This window comes from Hippopotamus amphibius, chromosome 6, assembly GCF_030028045.1.
Source record: "Hippopotamus amphibius kiboko isolate mHipAmp2 chromosome 6, mHipAmp2.hap2, whole genome shotgun sequence".
Taxonomy (NCBI): domain Eukaryota; kingdom Metazoa; phylum Chordata; class Mammalia; order Artiodactyla; family Hippopotamidae; genus Hippopotamus; species Hippopotamus amphibius.
Genome location: NC_080191.1, coordinates 29,445,694 through 29,466,552, shown reverse-complemented (window position 1 = coordinate 29,466,552; position 20,859 = coordinate 29,445,694). Strand labels below are relative to the sequence as shown.

At 35.4% G+C, this 20,859-nt stretch overlaps 1 protein-coding gene across 4 annotated transcripts in view; it reads left to right on the top strand.

Moving 5' to 3' along the window:
• TBC1D32 (TBC1 domain family member 32) overlaps positions 1 to 20,859 on the top strand; it is a 208,683-nt gene that overhangs the window by 108,931 nt on the left and 78,893 nt on the right. For all 4 annotated transcript variants that reach the window (XR_009054257.1, XM_057738443.1, XM_057738445.1 and 1 more), the window contains 2 exons: positions 18,522 to 18,644; positions 20,183 to 20,291. Coding sequence is in view for 3 of the 4 variants with exons in the window: in XM_057738443.1 (XP_057594426.1) it covers positions 18,522 to 18,644; positions 20,183 to 20,291 (232 nt within the window). In the remaining variant the exon portion in view is untranslated. The remainder of the gene's footprint in view (positions 1 to 18,521; positions 18,645 to 20,182; positions 20,292 to 20,859) is intronic.

Genomic DNA, 20,859 nt, shown 5'->3' with positions numbered 1-20,859 from the left:
TTCATGTCTTGGCTACTATAAATAACTCTGCTTTGAACATGGGGGTGCATATATCTTTTCAAATTAGTGTTTTCATTTTCTTTCTGTAAATACCTAGAGGTGGAATTGCTGGATGATATGGTAGTTCTATTTTTAATTTTTTGAGGAACATCTGAACTGTTTTCCTTGATGGCTGTACCAGTTTATATTCCCACCAACAGTGCACAAGAGTTCCCTTTCTGCACATCCTTAGTAACATTATTTCTTGGTGTCTCTGATAATAGCCATTCTAACTAGTGAGGTGATCTCATTGTGGTTTTGATTTGCGTTACCCTGATGAATAGGAATGTTGAGCATCTTTTCACATACTTGTTAGTTGTCTTTGGAAGAATGTTTATTTAGACTCTCTACCCATTTTTAAATCAGATTTTTCTTCTTTGCTGTTGAGTTCTATGAGTTCTTTATATATTTTGGATATTAACCCCTCATCAGATATATGATTTGCAACTTTTTCTCTCCCATTATGTAGGTTGCCTTTTCATTCTGTTGGTTTCCTTTGTTGTGCAGAAGTTCTTTAGTTTCATGTAATCCCACATGTTTATTTTTGCTCTTGTTTCCTTTCCTTTTTGTTGTCAGATCCCCTGGAAACTATCGATGTTGCCCAAGGCTTAGCAGTTTAAGATTTTCTTAAAGGAAAATTCTTAGAGGAATGTTATACTCTTCCCTGGAATATTTTATTTCAATATGAAAACTGTACATCTTACAGAGAAAGAATTACATCATTATTTAATATTAGTTTTCTTTATATCAAATTATAAATTAAGTTTTAGTTATAGACTGTAGAATTGCTTATTTTTAATATCTTAAATCTTAGGTAGTCATTCTTAATTATATATGTTAAAATTTAATATGGTTAAAAATATTCCAACTCGAGGATGGAAGATGCCTTAGAGGACTGGGGCGGGGAGGGTGGGGGGGGGACTCGAGGGGGGGGAGTCAAGGAAGGGAGGGAATACGGGGATATGTGTATAAAAACAGATGATTGAACTTGGTGTACCCCCCAAAAAATAAAAAAAATAAAAAAATAAATATTACTTCTCCTAAGACCTATTACTTCTTCATTTGAAACATTAATATGGCCTATTTGTTAATTTTCTTTAAAAGAAAACTCAGGAATTTATACTTAAAGAACAGCCTTTAAAATTAATCATTTTCTGTTTCAGTTATTTTATATTTATCAATGAACAGTAAATATTATACACAGTATAGTATAATGCACAGTTTTTATGTATAACTAACTTCTTTGTAAAAAGTTTGACTTGTAAGATAACTTTAAAAGGAAAAGTGAAAAATACATATTTGTTTTTCAGTTTAGAAACAGCCTGGTCATATTGAACATAGGCAAGTGTTAATATTCCATCACAACAAATCACCGAATTATTTATTTCCAGTGCTAACTCTTGTAGTCTTTTTTTTTTTTTTAACATCAGAAATTAGAAATAATGTGACTACAAAACTATCCACACTTTGGATTTTGGATATACATACACATATACCCAATATTTAATTTATTCTATTAAGTTAATTTAAAGAAAATAATCAAATGATCTGTTACTAATTGAAGATGTCAGTAACTGATTCAAAATTCTTAATCAAAAAATTCCTGTTTATATAGAATAATTAGAATATAATGAAAACAAAAGAAGACAATACTTATCCTCTTAAGGGGAAACTCATACCTCTTAAAGATAACCACTGCTAGCCTCTTCATGCCTATATTTCCTTTGGCTGAAAATACTTTTTGAAAAATAGGCTTATTGTTTTTAAACTGCCTTTTTTACCTAATTATTTTAAATTATTCTTGCATACCTATGAATAGTCATCTATATCATAATTTTAGAGGACTGAATAATATTCCAATACATGGATAAATCTCAACTTTCTGTTTTTTGTACAGGTAGTTTATTTTAAATTTTTTAATTATACATCTTTATAAATCTCTCTCTCCATAACTATTTCTTTAAAACTAATTTTTAGAAATGTGCTTGCTTAGTTCAAGTGTAGGCATATTTTCAAACCTAATGTATTTCTATCTGTCCTCTTTCTATGACTCACTTTACTTGATCTCTCTGTGCCATTTTATATTCTACCCAACTTTGACACTTTTTCATTTCATTTGGTTCATTCATTGAGAAAATAGTTGCTGAGTTCCTACTGAGTGCTACACTGCTATATGTGGTCTGTTGGGGAGGATTCTATGACTTTGATCTCTTTATTTCTGGAATCCTTCATCTTTCATTTTTGCTGACTTTACGTCTTCTACTACCTACCTTTCCAACTGAATTCTAGAGTATGTCTTTAGTCCTTTTTCCTTTTTTTTTTTCTTTTCCTACAGTGGCTTTAATTTTCACTTCTTTACTGGCTACCCCTGTATCTGTGCATCTGTCCCTAAGGTTTCTCTTGATCATATGTCCAAATTTTATTGAACATTTGGATATGCTGACCACACTAGTTGAGCAAACTTATGTTCAAAAACTATACTCTGTTTGTGCTTACAGAAATCTGAAATAACTTCCAGCTTTGGGAGATTCCAGAGCAGTTTCTGAAACTGAGACATGAATTTGATACATAGTGCTAGTGAGCAGGCTCTCCATAGCTAGCCCCTGCTCACTCTTTGATGCTCACATAGAGTTTTATTGGCAAACTGACCCTGTTCCCCTTGTCTACTCTTCAGATAAGGTTATAGGTATATCAGCAACTTTAAGCTCCACATTTGGAGGTGTGGTTAGTGTCTATGTAATTCATGTCTCATTCTTGATTTGATCAGCGTGCAGGTAGTTGGGTATTGCATTTTTACTTACTAATTGGTGTGTACTAATCAGAAGGAAATCTTTTGGATTTTTGTATTGTTTGTTTAAGTAAAATATACATACACAATGTATTTGATTAAAGTTTATGAAAGTATAACTTTGGAATTTATGGTAATGCATACGTGGAAGTAATTAAAATGCTATTAGAAATGTGTTGTTTCAGTGTATTCAAGGAAGAAATGCTAGGAAAAAGTGGCAGGGTGAAGAGAAGAGGCTTGTGACTGCAAGCATGAGGTAAACAAAGAACATTCTTGGACTTCATTCAAGTAGAGATGATAGCTAAGAGTAAACTGCACAGAACCATTCTGGTACCCTGGACTAGTGCTCATCTGCTGACATGAATGATATAATGATGATTATTAAAAAGTGACATACAAAGAATACAGTAATTAAGAACAGAGAATTATTCTTCTGGTGGTGAGATTTGATTTGGGTTATTAACAAACTGATGGGGGATCTACCATATTCAAGACACATTCCAAACCGAGTCAAAAGATTAGGCCCAAATTTCAGAGATTGTTTTGTTTCTTGAAGCAGTTCACATGAACATTCATATTAGGGAGACACTGATTTTCACATCCAGAAATGAATTGAAATTCAAAGATGGTTTGTTTGGATTTGTTTTTAATTTAATTAATTAATTAATTTTTGGTTGCGTTGGTCTTCATTGATGCTCACGGGCTTTCTCTAGTTGTGGTGAGTGGGGGCTACTCTTGGTTGCGGTGCACGGGCTGCTCAGTGCAGTGGCTTCTCTTGTTACAGAGTACTGGCTCTAGGCACTCGGGCTTCCCTTGTTGTGGCATTCGGGCTCAGTAGTTGTGGCATGGGCTTGGTTGCTGTGCAGTGTGTGTGATCTTCCTGGACCAGGGCTCGAACCCGTGTCCCCTGCATTGGCAGGTGGATTCTTAACCACTGTTCCACCAGGGAAGCCCCCATTTGGTTGAATTTTAAAAATAAGTTTCTATATACCATGCATTATAGATACAAATTCTTTTAAACTTATGAATATTATAATGCGTATTAACTTGGCATTATCCTGCCTCAAGTGCTACAATTTCTGATTTGAAATTGTAAAATTCTCAGCACTTATTTGCTATCTGCATCTAATATTACCTGAATTGATGAGATTTTTTGTAGTCTTTATTTAGCCTGCCCAATTTGCATGTCAGTATATTTTGCCAAAGGAATATTAATATGCTTGATTATGAGGTATTGCCCTGGACTCTGTGTACACTGGATTTTGTTGTTAAATGAATAAAAATTTAAATTCTTGGTCCTAATGTTTACGGATAAGGAATTATAGACCTTTATATCATGGCTTTGCAATTTTTAAGTCACTGAGGGTTAAGGGAGGGAGAGGTAGGGGAAAGAGAAATTATATAGTGTATGGTATTTGAAAATCCAGCTTTGCAATGATGTAAAATGCCCATTTCCACGCTAGATTGGGAGGCTGCCTTTGTATCTGAGGCAAAACAATGTCTGTATCTTCCTTGTTCATAGTGGGGCCTATGGCTCAGCTGCAGAACTCTCAGCATCCTGACTCATTTAGGGCAAATGGCTCTCCTCAAGTCAGCTCTCACAGGGAACCTCACAGAGGCTCACAGTATGGTTAGTGGGAGCTGGTTTACCTTATAGCTTGATCACATTGATAACAAAAACAATCTGGCCTAGTTATCTTTGATTATAACTAGATTATGCTAGTTAAGCTTATTGGTACATATTCAAGGGTATATTGATGTGTCCTGGTGAGCATCAGCACTTTATGCAGCTGAGCGTAATGATATAGTGATAAATTGGATGTCTGTAATTTATTGGGGGTTATAGAAGGAAGCATATTAAGAGCCTTTTTCCCCAGTGCATAAGAATCCTTTAATTAGTGTATTTATATTTTATAACATTACATAAAACATAAGAATATCTCAAAATTTACAGGGTCTATGTAAAGTAAATGTTATATTCTTAATATGTATATGACAACATACTGTTATCTATTAAGAGCAGTAACCAATTATAGTCTTAATGTTTAGCATGCAGTCTTACAAGGTTTAGGATTCTGGTAATTATGGTTAACCATTCTTTGCCCTGGAGTTCTGAATGAATATACTTTGGGTTTTTTGGGGTTTTTTTCGCTCCATAATACTTACATTTTTGTAGGTCAGTAATGCTAGTTTCCTATGTTTAAACCTAAATCCTTTACTCAGGAAGAATTTTACTTCAGGTTTTCTAATGTAAACAAACTCATTAGGAGTGTTAAATTGGCATTTAAAATTTTCATAACTTCTTTACCTGAAACATTTCTTTATGACAAGAATTAAATCATATTGATTCAGTTACATTACATTAGAGATAAAATTTAGCAAGATGAAAATAACTTTCTCAGAAAGATGACTTAAAGCTTAGAAAACAAATATTTGTTTTCATTATTTGAGCAAAAGCAAAAGACTGAGTAAAGCCCAGATTCTGTGCAGTTTAAATTTACTTTCCAATTCCAGCACAGTCTATGTTTATCTTTTTTTGGCAGAGCAGCTAGAGAAGATTGTTCATGGCCTTACATCTTCCACACACTATTTTTTGTTTATTTAAGACAATAAATGTATATAGTTTAAAAAGCCAGATACTATGGGAAAGGTTCTGAGAATGCAGAATAAGTAATCCTCTACTTATTCTTCTCCCACTCCTCAGAGGCTGCCACTTTCAACTCCTTGAATTGTTTCTTCTGGTAATCACTTCTAGATTTTTTAAATAACATGCTTATACTATCTTGATTTTTGAAATTTAGATGTGCTCTCTTGTCTTTTTTTAATACTTAAAATATATATATATATTTATTTACTTATTTGGCTGCATTGAGTCTTAGTTGCAGCATGTGAGATCTTTAGGTGCAGAATGAGGGATCTTTAGTTGCAGCATGTGGGATCTAGTTCCCTCACCAGGATTGAGCCCAGGCCCCTTGCATTGGGATCATGGAGTCTTAACCACTGGACCACCAGGGAAGTCCCTGATGTCTTGTCTTAAAGGATTTCAAATCTTAGGACTTAGATTTCCTCAACTCTCCCTCTCTCCTTGCTATATGCTTTCATTACAATCTTGATTAAATCATGATTGAAAGTTTACGTTATTGTGTCCATATAAATATTCTTCATTTATAGGCTGAGTAGTATACTCTATTTTTTTTCCTTTAATTTTCCTGAAGTTAACAATTGCATGACTCTTCCCATTTGCTTCATTTTCTGTATTCTACTAATGTATTTCCAGACAGTCCTAAAAAAAAAAAAAAAATACACTACCTCTGCTGCTACATAACACTCGTATAGTGCTCATTATGTCCCAGGTACTGGTATTAGTTTCATATGTAGATCTCATAAGTTTAGAACCATCCTATCAAATAGGTACTCTTACTAGCTTCATTTTTTTAAATGACTCACCTGAGCCACAGAAGTTAAGCCTTTTAAGATGACACACCTAGTAATTACTGAAGCTGGTATTAGAACCCAGATAGTCTGATTCCAGAGAATATAATGCCTGACCCATACACTGCCTTGTTTTACAACATAAATGTCGCGGGCCTTATAACTATTCTGTCCAATTATATTTTATAGTCTCAGGTTTTTACTTTCTTGGGGTCAGGGACTATGTTGTATTCATACTTGTGAAAACATAAGCTCTTAATAAACTAAAGGACATCAGGTAACATTTTATCTTTTTTTTAATATATAACATGTGTTTATACTGGAGGATCTTTTAGCCTTATATATCAGCCTTCCTGGGATTTCTCTTCACCATCATCCTGCAAATTGCTTCTCCTCTGAGTTGGATTCTGTTTTACCTGGGATTTAATTTCCTGTTTCTTGGTTTTACTCCGTTGCCGAGACCAGCTCGGCGACTCGAGGTGAGTGACGGGTGCCGCAAGCTTGAAGAAGACACAGACACAGACTGAAGAGAAAAGTGGGACCGGGGGGCTCAAGACCTCTCGGATCAAGAGCCCTGCTGACTCATCCCAGGTTGCTTTTATTGAGTTCGTGGGAGTTCGTGGGAGTTCGTGGGCTAACATTCTCAGGTTACACTCATAAACAATCAAAGGCCTCACATGACTGGGGCAATGATCCTTGTTTGCCTCCTGGGTCCGAGCTGAGCAGGTGTGGATTTGAGCTGGGTGTGGAGAGCAAAACAGCCCTGGGGGCAGGAGACCTCTCTCAGATATTGGGGGTCTGTGCCCCACCCGTGTTGGCCCCTCTGCGACTGTGCCTGTCTTAGGTTGTTCCTCCCTTGAGGAATCTTACCCGTCTCTGGCTAACCAGTCATCCTCCAGGGCCAAACAGGGTGATATTAGTCTCCACGCCCCACACCCTCAGTTCTTCCACTGCTCAAGCAGGACATTCTGAATCCCATCGCTCGGCCCACATACTTTAACATTTTCAAGGTTTCAGAAAGGCTCCTGAATGTCTTCCCACACTCCGTTATTTTGATGGAGACACTTTTTCAGAAAGGATTGTGGGATGGAGAGATACACAATACAAGGGTTAGGAGCCCCAAAACAAATGGATAAATTATAGCTGATTTAGTAGGTCAGGAAGGCTGAAGTAAATTGACAGGGAATTCCCAGAAGCAAACTTTTATCACAGTATTCTAGATATACTAGGAATTAGAGACCCCACTGAAACTGGAAATGAAAATAGAGGATTAGGTGTGAAAGTCTAAGATTTGCAATAATAGGATGAGTTCAAATTATAAGATTTAGGTATGCCCTCATATTCTCTCCATTCTTACCCACTCAGCCTAGGTGACAGTTCTTCCTAATTTCGGCATTACATTGGAGGTTTACTTTCTGGAAATCATGAATCGGAGACACGTGCAGCTAAGGGAAGGGGTATTGTGTTGATAAAGATTAAGTATTATTATCTGTTAGTTCAAGAAATGTCTTATTCGATTTCCTTTCCTCTCCCAATTTATTTTTCTTAGCATTAATAAGGCATTATTTTTCCATCTGTTTAGTTTTTCCCTATATATCTACCAGTAATATATCTCAAGATTTTTTCTATGAAGGCATAGTAATAATAATGTCAAATACAACAGTGCTTACTGTGTGTCAAGTGTTATTCTAAGCACTTGGAGGATTGATTTAAGAAGATTGGTGGAAGAGGTATATAGATGATCCTCTGAAAATACACCCAGTTTGAGAGGATATTTTTGACTCATGTCAATGCTCTGATCTCTTCTCCTGCAAAGGAGGTAAAATAATCCCTTTTGTTTGGGTCATCCTTTTTCTTTCCTTAGCTATCCCAGTGCTTACTTAGCTGGGCTTATGAGCAAGGTGGCCATGGTGGCAGGGGCTAGAGATTATTTATCAAATGAGGATCATAAAACAAGAATATTTATTTAACAAAGAGAACATGGATTTACTCCAAAATGTTAGGAGAACATGTGTGAATCTTATATTGCCAGAAGCTCCATATAGTATATAATCAGCCATTAAAAGTTTGACCAACATTGAATCTGCTGGATTAAAGGCTCAAGTGATAGAAGTTCTAGATTTGGAGTCTGCCTCAGATCTTATTTTAGCCTCTAGGTCACATAAACTTAATGGTTAGGCGTTACTTGATATAAATCAGAGAAGCATACCCAAATACTGTAAGTGTTGTTTCTAAAGTTCACAGAGGCTAAAATCATGCATTATGTCATTACCTTGGTGGTAAGTAGTATGAGATTTAGTAATACATCATGTATATTACATGTGATATCTTGACATTCTAGGCCACTAGAACACAGAAACTTCACTGAGATGGCAATGAAATGTCCTAGTTTTTTGGATCTCTCACTCTCTGGCACACCTATTTTTTAACTAAAACATGTAGAATGCTAGCTACTTCCTTTTCATCTAGGTCCAGTTAACATATTATTAGTAGAGTTGTTTTTCATGATGATCTGAGGATGATAGGACAATTAAGGCTGCCCTGGACTAAATTTTGATAAAATGAAAGATGTATTACTGTCCATGTTGGGTAAAAGCAGACTGCTCTTAGTATTCACATTGGCCAGATTAGCAGTATCTTACCAGTTAGAGGCTTTAATTCACTCTTGTAAAGAAGACTTCATCCTAATTATGTCCTGTTACATATAATGAACAGAGAACACTAGGGCAGGAGACATCTACAGAATGAGCAATGAAGCATGAAATGTCTAATAGAGATAGGGACTTAGCCTTCAGTGCCTGAGGTGAGATGAGAAAGCTGTTAATTAGATGTCATCAATAAACCTGACTCAGATAAGGCTTGATTTGATTGATATCACCACAGGTATACAAATGCTTTCATGGAGTTACTGCAGGGCCCTGGATCCTTCCCCACTTTAAATAGTCACGTCGTGCCTCCAAAAGCTTTGCTGTAGGCAACAAACTCTTATGTCTTCACCACCTTCAAACAGCGACATCATATCACTGCGGTGCTAGACTATTTGGGTTCCTGGGAACCGTAAGATTATAAATAGTGTAGGTAATATTTGCACATTGCTTAGCATTGTATGAAATAGAGAATGAAGGAACAACTAAGGTCTGTGATTACTGTCTTTTGGCATACAGAAACTTCTCTTATTTTGATAAAAGTAACCTATAACACCTAACAACTTCAGAGGGTTTGTGTCTGGAATAGGTAGAATCAATCTACTTCTAACTGTATTCTGAGAGGGATACACATACATATATACAAACAGTTCTGAAATTTCTTCTGTGAATCTTACTATTGATATCTTTACATAAACTTTAAGTTATTTTTAATTCTTTATCTGTCTATGAAAAACTGAAAATATACAATTAAAACACTTAATCCAGGGACTTCACTGGTGGTACAGTGGATAAGACTGTGCACTCCCCATGCCGGGGGCCCAGGTTCGATCCCTAGTCAGGGAACCAGATCCCACACACATGCTGCAACTAAGGACCTCATCTGCTGCAACTAAGACTGGGCACAACCAAAAAAACAAAAACAACAAAAACAAACACACACAAAACACTTATCCAGTTATGAATTTGGATTCATCTTGGATAATTGTTGATTTTCTTTGGAATACTTATTCTTTTTGTTTTTTTAATAAATTTATTTATTTATTATTTTATTGGCTGTGTTGGGTATTTTTTTTCTTCCTGTGCATGAGCTTTCTTTTTAGTTGCGGTGAGTGGGGGCTACTCTTCATTGTGGTGTGCGGGCTCCTCCTTGCCGTGGTTTCTCTTGTTGCAGAGCATGAGCTCTAGGTGCATGGGCTTCAGTAGTTGCAGCACATGGGCTCAATAGTTGTGGCTTATGGGTTCTAAAGCACAGGCTCAATAATTGTGGCACACAGGCTTAGTTGCTCCATGGCATGTGGGATCTTCCTGGAGCAAGGCTCAAACCTGTGTCCTTTGCATTGGCAGGCGGATTCTCGACCACTGAGCCACCTAGGAAGCCCTGGAATACTTATTGATATAACCAACTTTATGTGTGAAATAAGTAGCAGATTTTTTTCTTAACTTTGGGAAATTTGGGTTGGGGGCCAACAAAAATTAAACTTCACAATTTGTTATTTATACGCCTAATAATATGTAAGTTTTGAGACATATTTTTCTGATCGCTTTTTAAAAATTAATGGATATAAAATCTGCACACTCCAGTTCACTTCGTAAACCCCGTCGTAATGTTGTGGTTAGGCTAAAAAGATGGTCTTACTCAAGTAGCTTTTTCTTCTATGTTTACCCTAGCTGCTAGCTTATACAAATATGCTGGTATAATTAATGAACCATTAAGATCTGTTTATTAGATGATTACATGATTGAGTAGTAAATGGCACTTGTCAAGGCTTTATGCATAATTATTAAAGTATGCATTCTTTTGTTCATGTTTTTGATTTGTTCATTTATTGCATTACATGTTTATAGTTCTTATGAATGTATTTCTATACTTTCTCCTATTATCCACCCTAGCATAACACAAGTTTTTATGAAATATTAAAAATATAAATACTGCATAAAATATAAACATAAGCTTAACAAAGTTTTGTAAGATAAACGTCTACATAAAATCCCCAGTCAAGTAAACAGAGAGAACTCACTAGTACTAGGCATTTGTTGATTGTGACTGCCTGGCGTCTCCCTAATGGGTAACCACTATTATGACTTTTATGTTATTTACTACTTTATTTTTTATTTTTACTACTTAGTTATATATTTCCAAAAAGTACATTTTAATTTTGTTGCTTTTTGAGCTTTATTTTAGTGGTAGCATAGACTGCATATTCTGTCGCATCTGACCTTTTATATGTAGCATTATGTTTCTAAGGCCATTGTTCATTGCTATGTAATATTCCATAGCATGAGTATTCTGTGTTTTGTTTCTATATTATGCTACTAGCAGACATTTGAGATATTTGCATTCTCCAATTTTGGCTATTATAAACAACTCTACTACACAGCTCTACTACATGTGGAGCATTAGCTACATATCTCTGTGTGCATACATATTCATAATTCTTTTGTATGTTACAGAAAAGGTATCTAAATATTCAAAGGTATGTTTCTGAACTTTCTGTTCTATTCAGTTGGATTTTTGTTCATCCTTGTACAAATATTACATTGTTTTAAGTACTATAGCTTTATAATGTTACAGTAACTGATAAGGTGATTCTTCCCACTTGGTTCTTTTTCCAAAAATATCTTGGCTACTTTTAGTTCTTTTCTTTCCACATAAATTTTAGAATCATCTTGTCACACAAACCAGCCTACTGGGATTTCAGTTATCATTGGATTCTATCTATAGATCAATAGTGAGTGAACCGACATCTTTATAATACTGAATTTTCCAATCTGTAAACGTTGTGTATATCTCCATTTTATTTAAGTATTTTTTAATTATTCTCATTAGAACATTGGGGTTTTTTCCATAGGTCTTATATGTCTTTTGTTAATTTAATATTTGTAGCCTTATGTGCCCCAGTATATACTGCCGTATGTGGCAGTACGGTGGTTTAAGAGCATGGACTCTGGAACCACATTGCCAGAGTGATTTTAGACAAGATTTGTAGCCTCTCTATGCCTCCATTTCCTCATATGTGAAATGGAGACAGTAACTATACCTTTCTTGGAGTTATTGTGAGACTAAATATATCACTTAAATTTAGAACATGATATGCACCCGATAAATGTCTGAAGTTGTATAGCTATACAAATTATTAATTCATTTAATTATTCTCTTTTAAATGCTTTTAGGTTGTTAGTGGAGGCATTTTGTTGAACTCTTACCACAAACTTTGTGACTTAAAACAGTACACATCTCAGTTTCCATCTAGGTACACCTTCTATCAGTCCTTTGTTCATAGTCTCACAAGGCTACAATCAAGATGTCAGATGGGGCTGTGATCTCTTTTGAAGCTCAGTTAGGAAAGAATCTGTTTCAGAGCTCACAGAGTGTTGGCAGAATGTAGTTCCTCATGGTTTTTAGGACTGAGGATCATGTTTTCTTGCTACTTTGAGGCTAGAGGCCCTTGCAGCTTGTCAGTTGAAGTCTGCCCTCAGTTCTTAAAGGCCATCTGTAGTTCCTTGCCACATGGCTGTCCCCAGTATGGCCGCTTGCTTCTTCAAAGCCAGCAGAGGAGAGAGACTCTAGCAAGAATGGCATAGTCTTACGTAACCATGTAATTACATTTCAGGTAGTTCCATCCATCCTATCACCTTTAACATACTCTGATTAGAAGCAAGGCACAGATCCTGCTTATACTCAAGAGAAGGGAATCACACAAAAACATAAGTACCAGGAGGGTGGGATCATGCAGACCACCCTAAGAGCCTATCCACCACAGAGACATTTTTTCAATCTATAGATCCTCTACTGACAATATTCTATTTTAAGCCACTGCCTTATCTAAATTATTGCTATATCTTTTTCTAAACAGGTATATCTGCTTATGTCCCTGCCTAATTTCAGCCTGTTCTGTACATCACAGTCAGAGTGATCCCTCTAAAACACAAATTAGATAATCTCACTTCATTACTTACCAAGTGCCTCATATTATCCAGGATGAAACCATACTTCACTGTTTTCACACGTCATCAAAGAAAAGTCCAGAGTTATTACAGTGGCCTTAGAGTCCTGTATGATCTTGACCCCTAATGTTACTTTGACCTCATCTCTTAATACTTCTCCCTTGCTTATTCCACTTCAGCTACATTGGCCCCCTTACTGTTCTTCCAGCATGCCAGTCGTGCTCTCACCTGCGGTCCCTTGCTCAAGCTGTTTGCTCGGCCTTGGAACATTTTTCCCTCATGTATCTCCATGGCTTGTTTCTTCATTTCTTTTAGGTCTTTACCCAAGTAACACCTTCTTGATGAGGTCTTTCCTTAACTACCTTATTTAAAATTGCATGCAGTGATCTATCCCCACTGCCCTCTTGTTGCAACTCCTTATGCACTTCCCTGCTTTAGTTGTGTGCATGCTGTGTTTTGTTTTGACTTTGTATTTTGTTCAATGTTACCCTCCTCTAGTATTTGGCATTCCATAAGGACTGGGATTTTTGTGCATGTGTGTTCAATGAGGTATCCTTGGCACTTAAAACATTAGTAGACACTTAGTAGGTATTGTCAGTATTTCTTAAAATTAAGTAAATTGAATTTTATGTATGGGGAGGGGTAGTTGTGAAAGAAGCAGTTTTATCATCTTCTGATAATGAACGTCATTTCCTTTCAGAGAGCTTTCCTCTTTTTCTCATCTATTTTGCATTGGGTTAAACTTCTAAAACAATGCTACATAATGGACAGTTTTGCTTTTCTCATGACCTTAATGGTAACGCTTTTCCCCTTTAGGCTGTCAGCTCTTGCATTGAGATGAACTTGATTTTTTTTTTTTTTTAAAGAAGTAACCTTTTTAAAATAGAGTGGATATTGAATCTTAAATCAAATAGCTTTTAAACATCTGGTCAGATGATTATATGGTTATTTTCTGTCACATATAAATGTCATGAATTACATCAGGGGATGTTTTAATATTAAAATATCCTTTTCTTCCTGGAATGAACTGTGCTTGATCACAGTATGCTATTCTTTTAATTTACTGCTGGATGAAATTTGTTAAGTTTTACATTATTCCTAGTATTTGTAAGATTTTAAAAGTCTTACATCATTTGTTAAAGTTTCTATTTACTCATTCTCTAATGAGAATTCAGTCCAGGCATGTATTTGCTTTCAGAGATACTCTAATTCACCTTGGATCATCTCACTGTCCATCTAGATTCTATAGGCTCCTCCTTTCAAATCATAAACTAGAGGATGTTGAGGTTATTTTCATTACCTGTTCACTGATTTAGTAACGTAAAGAAAGTAGAAAAGTTAATAGGTTCTCCCTAAACCTTTATAACTTAAAGCCTTATTACTTAGTTGGTGAAAACTTGACCCTCTTATTTTTCTAACAAAACGTACAGAGTCACCCTTGGTATCTTTTTTAATTTTGTTCCACATATTCAGTCCATCAGGGAATTCTATCTGCTCTTGCCATATTTTAAATTCCTCTGTATATTTGCATCTGTTTGAATTTGCTTTTGTTTATTCATGTCATTACTACACTTTTAAAATTATCACAGCTTGTAATGTGTGTTAATATCTGGAGTTAGCCTCCCTCCAGTGTTCTTTCATTGTCCTGCTGGTATTGAATGTTGCTGTGGGTATGACTGAGAACAGCTTGATTCCCTTCCCCCCAGTCCCAACTCTCTTAGTGACTTATCTTTTTCCCTGGATACCGTAATGGTTGTTTCTTTCTCCAAGTCTAATGTCTTTACCAGGCGCTGTCTCAGTTTTGACTCTTTTGTTTCAGTTTACCCTGGGACATGCTGTCATGGTTGCTTTTCTCTTGGAAAGAATTTGGCAAGTATCTCTAAAGGTGTATCCTGTTAGGTTATTTCTGTTTTCTCTTCAAGAAAGCAATAATTTAGACTTTTTATTTTCATTATGTTTTTAATGCTCTCATTCTGTTCCTTTATCATTTATTGTACTTTTAGCAGTATCTGTTCTTTTTTGCTGTTTCTAATTGTGCTTTAATTTCTATGACACTTTTATTCTTTTACCTCTTTCCTTAGCTCTGCCAGTTCATGTTTTATCTTTTCTGGTTGTTTTGCTGTTTCTTCCCTGTGCTTATACAGCTCTACTTCATGCAAAGAGCTTATTGGAGACTATTGCTTTATTAAACTTTTTAAATGGAGAGATAATTGACATATAACTTTCTGTCGGCTATACACCCTGTTGATTTGATACATTGATATAACTTAAGATTCATGGACAATTATTTGGTCACAGTTTTTCAAGTGTATAATGGCAGCTGGGTGTGTGTGTGTTGTTGTATTTGCCATCTCCTCATCCTGTTATTTCCTTCTTTTTCTTGGAGCACCTTTGTATGCATCCTGTGGTATTTCTTTTTGGAGGGATGCGAGTTTTTTCGTCATCAGCTGTTCATAGGAGGCTTATGTTGAAGACAAGTTATGGTCAAGTTCCCAGTTAGTTGGACTTTTTCTTTGGGCCCAAGTTTTCGGTTTGTGTATGTTTTTGTGTTGTCCCTGCCAATCTCACTATGGATGTAGTCAGTTTTAATTATTAATAATTGTCTCTAATGGGAGGGGGCGGGGGGTGAAGGGGAAACTGAGAAGAAGCGAGAGAGTAGCACAGACATATATATACTACCAACTGTAAAATAGTCAGTGGGAAGTTGTTGTATAACAAAGGGAGTCCAACTCGAGGATGGAAGATGCCTTAGAGGACTGGGGCAGGGAGGGTGGGGGGGACTCGAGGGGGGGGCGTCAAGGAAGGGAGGGAATACGGGGATATGTGTATAAAAACAGTTGATTGAACCTGGTGTACCCCCAAAAAATAAAAAAAATAAAAAAAATAATTGTCTCTATAACCTATAATAAATAGTTGATTTGTCTGTTACTCCATGTTCTACCTTGTTCTTTCTATTACTAGGAACCATAATAGGACCAGGGATCTTCCTGCTTCTGTCTCATGTATTCTGTTTCCACTGTTGGAAACAGAGGATTAGGTTTTTCATCTGAGTATACTCATTTTTGAAAATTTTGTTTTTATGAATTTTTTATAGAAATTAATTTTGTTGTTTTTCATGGGCAGCCGTGACATTCTTTCTCAATTTCTTTCCTTCCCATAGCGGTCTTTGCCCAATTTTGACTGCCCTTGACTGTCCTTCAACTCATTTTGTGGCTAAACATTTTTTATCTTTTCCTTCTTTCTCAATCCTCAGGGTTATTTCTAGGCTGAGAAAAGGGAAATACCAACTTACACTATCATCTTTAAACTAGAAGTCTAAGTATTCTTTTCATTTTATCTACCACAGATTTTTTTTTTATTAAGCTCTTTATTGGAATATTATTGCTTTACACTCTTGTACCAGCTTTTGAGGTACACCAGAGTCAGTCAGCTGTATTTATACATATATCCCCATACCCCCTCCCACCCACTCTCCCCGTCGTGGCCCTCTAAGGCATCACCCATCATCAAGTTGATCTCCCTTTGTTATACAGCAGCTTTGCACTAGCTATCTGTTTTACAGTTGGTAGTATATATATGTCTGTGCTACTCTCTCACTTCGTCCCAGATTCCCCTTTGCCCCCCACCCCACCAACCCTGTGTCCTCCAGTCTATTCTCTGCATCTGCATCCTTATTCTTGCCTGTCACTGGGTTTATCGTACTATTTTTTTTTTTTTTTAGATTCCATATATATGAGTTAGCATACAGTATTTGTTTTTCTTTTTCTGGCTTACTTCACTATGTATGACAGACTCTAGGTCTGTCTACCTCAAAAATGGATTAAAGACCTAAATGTAAGGCCAGACACTATAAAACTCCTAGAGGAAAACATAGGCAGAACACTACGATATACATCAAAGCAAGATCCTTTTTGACCCACCTCCTAGAATTATGGAAATAAAGTCAAGAATAAACAAATGGGACCTAATGAAACTTAAAAGCTTTTGCACAGCGAAAGAAACCATAAACAAGCCAAGAAGACAACCCTCAGAATGGGAGAAAATACTCGCCAACAAAGCAACGGACAAGGGATTAATCTCCAAAACATACAAGCAGCTTATGCAGCTTAATAGCAAAAAAGCAAATAACCCAGTCTACAAATGGGCGGAAGACCTAAATAGACATTTCTCCAAAGAAGACATACAGATGTCCAAAAAACATATGAAAAGATGCTCAACATCACTAATCATTAGAGAAATGCAAGTCAAAGCCGCAGTGAGGTATCACCTCACACCGTTCAGAATGGCCATCATCAAAAAATCTAGAAACAATAAATGTTGGAAAGGGTGTGGAGAAAAGGGAACTCTCCTGCACTGTTGGTACCAGAAATGTTTTTACTTTTATAAACTTTTAAGTATGGAATATTTCTCTAAATTCATGATAGTAGATTTTCCCCTTAGTTTTATGTGCATTTGGTTATTTTAGTCACGTTCTTGGGAGTGATATTGAATTGCCTTTTTTGACTCTTAAATGTATCCACCAAACATTTTCCTGTTTTTACGGATGCTGTTGAATAGGTAAAACATGTGATTGCACCAAAATTCAAAAACTATTAAAGATATAGTGTGAGAAGTATATTCCCTTCAGTCTGTCAGATTCCCTGCCTCCTCCCTCACCATCCCCGAGCTAACAGTTCTTACCAGTTTCTTTTTTGTCATTGGAGAGAGATTCTATGTAAAAACAAATATGTATTTACATATATATTCAAATGTTTCTCCATTTTTGTTCAAATGCTACCACTATACACATTTTGTGCCTTTCCTTTTTTTCTTAACATACCTTGGATTCCTGTGTGACTCAAAAATGTACTTTCACAGTTTTTGGTTGAATCATGATCAAAACAAAATGTTCACATTTGTTTTATTTTTCTTTTAAATTATAACTTCCTTTATCCCCTCTTTTTTTTATGAACCATTTTTTTTTCTTGAAGAAATATATAATATGTAGAATTCTGTAAATTCTGGTTTTCAGGTTGACTGTTTCCCCCTTGTGTCTTTTTACATATATCTCTGAGCCTTGTATTTCCTATAAACTGATACTGAGATATCTAAGATTGGTTAGTTTCAGGTTCACTTTTCTTCGCACGAATATTTTGTAGATGCTGTGCTGTACATTCTCTTGCATCACAATAGGAGCCACATGATTTCTACTTTTAGTAATGTTAAGATAGATCAGTGTGTTTAGGTGTTCTCAGCTTTATCTGACAATTATAACGTTAGCCATTGCTATTTCACCTAATAAACATTTCCTGGGTTGGTAGCAAAATGATTATGTCATTTCTTCTGTATTTAATTGAGTATAAAGTTACGGCAACTTGTAGTTTTTATAGATTTGCTAATGTTCCCTAACTTTTAAACTAATTATCAGTTGAGAAGAAAATTTACTATTCCTAGATTTAGATACATTTTTCTAACTAGATTAGAAATAGCCCATGGTCTTTAAATAATATTTCAATAAGAAAAACTTTTGAAGTCAGTTATTCAAAATGATTAAAAATGTCTGAAATAACTACCTGATTTTTCTTACAAAATTTGTATTTATAGGTGTAGGTGTTTGAGACACCAAGAAAGTTTCTAAACTTTTAGGATATATTTTAGAAAATCTACTTTTATTGTTCCTTTTTATATAGGTTATTAAGTGTGGTATGCTGTGATCTAGACACTCTTCTCCTGTTGGAGGCTCAGTATCAAGTATCTGAAATGTTACTAAATGCTCAAGAAGAAAATACCTTAGAGACTTCTGATGGTCACAGGTAAAAAAAAAATTAATGCATAATAACAGCTTTCTTTACAGATGTTCTGTTAAGACAGTAATTTTCTGTACAGTTTGTTTAGTGTTTTTCCATTATCTGAATCCAGTAGATAATGGAAATGGAAATTTTTTTTCACATCTTTATTGGAGTATAATTGCTTTACAATGTTGTGTTAGTTTCTGCTATATGACAAAGTGGATCAGCTATATGTATACATATATCCCCATATCCCTTTCCTCTTGAGCCTCCCTCCCACCCTCCGTATCCCACTGCTCTAGGCCCTCACAAGGCATCGAGTTGATCTCCCTGTGCTATGCAGCAGCTTCCCACTAGCCATCCTTTTTACATTTGGTAGTGTATATATGTCAGTGCTACTCTCTCACTTTGTCCCAGCTTCCATTTCTCTGCCTGTATCCTCAAGTCTGTTCTCTATGTCTGTGTCTTTGTTCCTGCCCTGCCACTAGGTTCATCAGTACCATTTTTCTAGATTCCATATATATGCGTTAGCATATGGTATTTGTTTTTTCTCTTTCTGACTTAACTTCACTTTGCATGACCAACTCTAGGTTCATCCACCTCACTACAAATAACTCAATTTTGTTGCTTTTTTTGGCTGAGTAATATATACAAGGGGACATTACTCGATAGATTTAAATAAGAGTAAAAAAGCAATTAAAGCATAAATGTCACAGTTGAAAAGGTTATGAACGATGTTCTTGGAGACGGCTTGCAGAGTACTACCTTCTAAGTTTCTGTTTAGTTTTTTTTTTTTTTTTCTTTTTCTACTTAAGTCCTAACTTTATTGTTGTATTACCTTTAAATTCAGGCTGCATGTGAAAGATGACCCATTAAACTAAACGTTTGATTTTTGTGTTCCTTGTAGAGGCAATTTTTACTTCATTCTCTTAATTATGTTAGAGTCACAAATTCTGGTTATTGTAAAACAAGGTTATGGTAATATCTTGTAAACTTTTCTCTATTAATATGTCATACCTTGATTTGGTTGACATATATTGAATACACGTTCAATAGCTGGCATTGTTTTTGTGTCTATAAGTTAAAAAAATAAAAAAAAGTGTGCCTCCACCCTAGCTAGGCCTTGGAAAAGTAGTATAGAACACCAGGCCACATTACTGAATACTCTAGGTTTGATATAGAAGGATAGTGTTAACAGCTGCAGAAAGTGTGGAGGATACAAAGTTTAGAATTTGAATTAAGACACCTGGTCTAGAATTTAAGGGAACATTGACTAAAAATGTGACAGAGTTGTTGTGGGAATAATGCGCATCTTAATCTCATTTCTTTTTAACATGTAATGTTTGTCAAGGAAATCTTCTTAATCTCATTCATCTCATATCAATTGTATCTCCAATTCTTTGCTCTCTGGCTAAGAAAGCTATAAGATAAAAAGTGAATGTACTTTTCAGACTTTTCTATAGAAATTGTATTGCTTTCTTTCCTCTACATTCCAGTGACATGATCTAAAAATTAAATCATATTCAATTAAGACATTAACAATTGATATCTTTATTTTTCAGAGATTTTATAATTGATAGCTTATCAGTAGAGAGAAATCATATTCTTGTTAGAATAAATCTTATTGGTGGGCCAATGGAACGGATTTTGCCTCCAAGGATACTAGAGAAGGTAAGTGGGGTAAAGAGGAGGGGGGATGCTTTTCTAACATATTTTGAAGCAAAGTAGCCAACTCAAGTGACAATAAACAACTTGCAAATATCTACGTCACAGAACTGAACTTTTGTTATTAGAAAAGCTTTAGGATGCAAGTAAACACTTTATAATGAAAATAGTATTCTTTGTGGCAAGGTGTCATGAATGGTAGTTTGTGTTGCAGAGTAGGATATTCTTTTATTAAAAATTTGTCATATTCCTTGTGTGTTTTTGAATTTTTTTCACTTTTAATATCTTTTCCCTCCATGATAACTAATTTTTATTAGATGACTAATTCTTGTTGTATTTCATTGGCAATATTGAGTACCTCTCCTTCCATTAGTATCTGTAGAGTTTGGTTTTCCCTTGAAGGGATTTTCTGTTGTTATTGTTGTTTGTTGTTATATTGAGTACATTTGTTTTGACTCTTCACTCCAAGAATGGTGAGATAGAGATGATTGACAGCATAAGAGAAATAGTTTTGTGAGCAATCTAGTTGCTACAAATTATATTTTTCTTTAGTACTTAATGTTGTTTCTATATT